General features: G+C 36.4%; 1 protein-coding gene across 1 annotated transcript; it reads right to left on the minus strand.

The window, feature by feature from the left end:
- Positions 1 to 287: 287 nt before the first annotated feature.
- LOC136802412 (uncharacterized) lies at positions 288 to 2,955 on the minus strand. The gene is made up of 3 exons (XM_067059147.1): positions 2,924 to 2,955; positions 2,281 to 2,379; positions 288 to 494 (listed from the first exon to the last, which is right to left on the minus strand). The coding sequence occupies exons 1-3, from the start codon at positions 2,949 to 2,951 to the stop codon at positions 304 to 306; spliced, it is 318 nt and encodes a 105-aa protein (XP_066915248.1). The 5' UTR covers positions 2,952 to 2,955; the 3' UTR covers positions 288 to 303.
- Positions 2,956 to 4,402: the final 1,447 nt, after the last annotated feature.

Below are 4,402 nucleotides of genomic sequence, written 5' to 3' on the forward strand. Positions count from 1 at the left end.
TTTAAAAAAATAGCCCCCAAACAAGAAAACAAGATTTAGCCCGTCCTCACTATAAAGCTCAGAGTCATGCATTCTGTGAATATTCGCATCTGATAACTTATAACAAGTTCCTTGGTAGCCGTGTTAAAAACGAATACCTTCCATAAGTTTCCAATTTAAGCTAAAACGACAATCGATAATTAGCAGAAATAATGAAATGAAATTTACCGCTTATGATCTCATTAGATTTAGATTTCAGCCCATAATTATGGTTGGCATCTAAACTTAATGAAGAAAAAAAAAGAACCTCAACTTCTTCAGCCCTCAGTTACTTGAAAAAATACCTGGTTGTAAGCCATCCTCGATATCCAGACAGCTGATATACATGTTGTCGAAATCGAAAGCATCTACTTGTGAGGGCGAATGGATAGCTTTGACGTCAATACGGCCGTCAAAGGTGGTTATGTGTGCGTTCTGGTTGCTTTTGCTACTGGCAAGGCGATTCGATCTGGCGGCTGTAAATCAAGAGAACAAAGAAATATATAGAACAAGTGCTTTTGAGGAATTAAGACGAAGCATAGTGACCGAAAACTGCCTAGAGACTCTTAACGTTACGCCCTTCTTGGACAGAGTACAATTAAACGGCTCCAATGGGTCAATAGAATGGCAGGTTAGCGACCCTTAGGGTCACGGTCTTCAATCGCGGTTGACATTTATCTCAACCTCCAAGCAGATCGCACCGGAAACAACCGTCAATCATAAATATTAGAACCCAGTCGCTTTTTCTTTCATTTTCAAGCAAAAGGTAACGCGGTTTTGATTGTTTTGGCTGAATAACCAAGTCAGATCCAAACATTCGCCATATCCCTCCCTTTAGAGCAGAGCGTGGTATGTGCAGAATAGATGATCTATTAGAATAGATGATCTATTAGAGAAAATGACCGTCTGTGAATTCTGAGGAACTGATAAGAAAGGCGTAATCTCAAAAATAACTTTTATAATAATAATAATAATAAAAACGATATATTTCACAGTATCTCCAAAGTTTTACAATTGGCTCTTCACCTGGAAATTGAGTATGATAAATATATATGTAGCGTATACAAAATATGATGTTTATTAAAATACTGAGACCGGTTGTAACTAGAGACTAGAAGGCTAAAAGTTGGTAAAGCCAAGTACGTTCGATCAAATACCGTTGTAGAGTAATATGAGCCTGGCAAAAGTAGACTGAGTGAATGTAGTGCTAGTGGCTTGTGCAAGACCGGTGTAAAACCAAAGTTTGAATTTAGATTAAGCTATAAAATACTACAAAATTGATACAACTATTGATAACAACTAATAGAACTAATTCCTCCATGGACAGTAAAATAAAGTACGACCAGACCAGGACGCTAGGTAGGCTGTTAGATCTAGGAAATTAGTAGAGTAAATACGATTGACGAGGGATGTAAGAGTGACACAAGAGTATGACTTTGAATTGCAGAATGTCCAGGAGTAGTAAATATATAAAATATCATTAGAATAAACTCAAAACTAATTAAAATCAATTAAACAAATAGGGGATAGTTGCTTTAAAGAATAATGACCGGAGTGTAACTACTGCTACTGGCTATGGAATAGGGATAAGTTAATCAATACGATGGAAAATGACTAAGAGATACAAGGCGTTAAAGGATTTGGAGTTAGATGTGGCAACGTCCCAGCTAAAAACGATAAGCAATATAAAAAAATACTAAATAATGAAATATTTATTAAAAGTGAGAAAGTATGTTGTTATAAAGTTGACGATCGTAAAGAATAGCAGAGTTGGTTATCACAAGGTTAAAACTCTCGCAAGTCTATTATTAAGTTGTCAAAAGGATAGTTATTGTTAAATTGGAATCAAGTCATGAGCAGAGTAAAATCCCAAGGAAATAGCTGGACTTTGAGATTCAAGACATGAAAATCCTTTAAATTCATACAAGGCTCCTAGCGAGACCTTGATCCAAAAATACCTTTCAGTTTCACTACAAAATATGTTATAATCTAATTCATCCCGACATTTTTGGGGAAGTCCATTGAATATACGCGAAGAGTCGTATTCAAAACTACCCATAACTTTTGCGAATTAGTACTAGTAATCTCATAGTTATGAGGAAAATTCGTGATAAATTTCCCGAGGTCTATTTTGAAATTTCCCTAGTGCAACAAGTAATTACAGTAATTACAAATTAACGTAAGCAAAAGACGTCAATCGAATTTGAATCAACCATGAGATTATAAAATGAACTATAAAAAAAAGAAATATTAATCGCATACCTGGTGTAGTTAATGTGGTCGAGTTGAAAACAGCGCCTGAAGTGAGCGGCATTGCAGCGGAAGAAGCTGCTTGCATGTCATTGTAGAAAGACGAAGAACCTGCGAAATTAAAAAAATAAGTCAAGGTTATCTTTTAGAATCCTTTGACCCATCGCAATAAATCGTTCATATCGTCAATATTTCAACGTTTTAGAGCTTACGGGTTTACGTTCATGTCGGCGCATCAAACGGCGACTACCAATTCTCTGCAATGAGAAATAAGCTTAGAGGTTTTTCACTTTTCAAAAGAGGGCCTTTGCGTAATGGATCTCCTCCACATATTCGAACATTTGCTTCAATAATGCGGAAGTTACGTAACTTAACAAGAGATGAGAAACCTCTAAAAAATGGCGCAGTTTGCCGAAAATGCGCTATCGGGTATTATATAAACTAGAAAAGACAACATGTAATACAAAGATACGAATAGAAGATAACTTACTATCGTTTTACTGAAGAAACGGATGGCTGAAGTTACGTAACTTAACAAGATGTGAAAAACCTCTATATAATAGCGTAGTTTGCCGACAATTCGTCATCGAAATATCATATAAATCATATAAACTAAAAAAGACAAAATATAAAACAAAGGTTTTAAGAGACTTACTATCGTCTTCCTGTAGAAACAGATTCATCCCGTTATCCCTGTCACCATCAACCCTATCATCATCCTCGTCAAACGGATTCAACCCCGATTCCCCGGTTTCCAAAAACGGGTTACCTTCATCTTCAAATGGATTGGAAGTTTCGGGTTGTGTCTGTTGTTGAGTTTTTTGTTGCTTTTTTTCGTTGTTAGCCGATTCTTCTTTCTCGCGTAATTCTCGTAATTCTTTTACGCGCTTCAGAGCTTTCGATTTTTCGAGCATGATAATCCTGTGAAGCGCCTCTTTGCATTTCTCTTGAAATTCCATTTTACGAGCGGACGATTGTGTTTTGAGGACTTCACTTTCGATGGTTTGAATATTTGGATTACAACCACTGCAAGATAAGATGGGTAAGGTTTTTAGTACAGCCTTTCTAACTTTGGATCCTGTCTGCACAAAGTTGCAGTTCTTTCAGTTGTTCAGACAGTGAATGATTTCAAAGAGATTTTGTTGATCTCAGTGAAGAAGAGAGGATACAAAAGCAAGGCATTATAAGATTGGAATAAAGTCTTTTATTGTAATGGAGTATTTCAGAAAAGAAAACATCTTGCCCTAACGTTGAGGAGATCATTTTGGGAACATTAGAATTAGATTCACTGGATTTTTTATCGAAATTTCAGATCATCCTGTTTTTTTGGAAAATTTCTGAGGAAACATCGAATTCTTGTCTAAATTTCAGGTAATTCCCCTGCTTTTTGCTTAGTTTAAGAAACCTCCTTGACTTCTCCTCCTGTAATTTCCGCCTGGAGTTTCTAGGTTTTTAAGTCCTTATTGGCTCCCTTCTTTTTCTGGAATAGCCTTTCCAGAACGTCGTAACCGTAACTCCGTAACCGTAACAATTTGATTGTCGAGTTATAAAATCTACTAACAGAAGCAAAAACATCTCTTCATAATCATGTCCGCCACAAGTTCAAATTCTATCTACCTTTTGAGAAGTTTATCGACCAGTTAAACAAGACCATTTCTAGCGGCCGAATGAAGAGGTGATTCCCCTGCTTTATTGACGTGGTTGACTGAAGCACCGTGTTCGGTCAAAAACAAGCCAGCTAATTGGTTGTTTGACGCTGCTGCTTGATGGAGCAAGGAATCACCTAAAACATGAAAGATGTAGAAAGATGATTTGCTGCTTGATGGAGCAAGGAATCCCCTAAAACATGAAAGATGAAAGATGATTTGGTGGTTAACACTTTTGATTATTTGTGACAGTCGTAGCATAAAGGCTACGGCGAGCGTCCTCGGTCGAGTCTTACCAAAGACGTGAAAATAGTTCTTGATGCTAAAGATTTCAGAAAAGTGTAAATTCAAAATTTTTGGTGGAGAAAAAATCTCCGTTTTTTCATATTCATTTTTCATCTTCATTTTCAAAATGTTTGAAAGATTTGGAAGGTTCAAAATCTTCCGCTTAAGATTATCTTTTCAAGAGGCGACATTACTTTTAATTA

The sequence above is a fragment of the Clytia hemisphaerica genome, unplaced genomic scaffold, assembly GCF_902728285.1.
Source record: "Clytia hemisphaerica strain Z4C2 unplaced genomic scaffold, Clytia hemisphaerica genome assembly, whole genome shotgun sequence".
In the NCBI taxonomy this organism is placed as follows: domain Eukaryota; kingdom Metazoa; phylum Cnidaria; class Hydrozoa; order Leptothecata; family Clytiidae; genus Clytia; species Clytia hemisphaerica.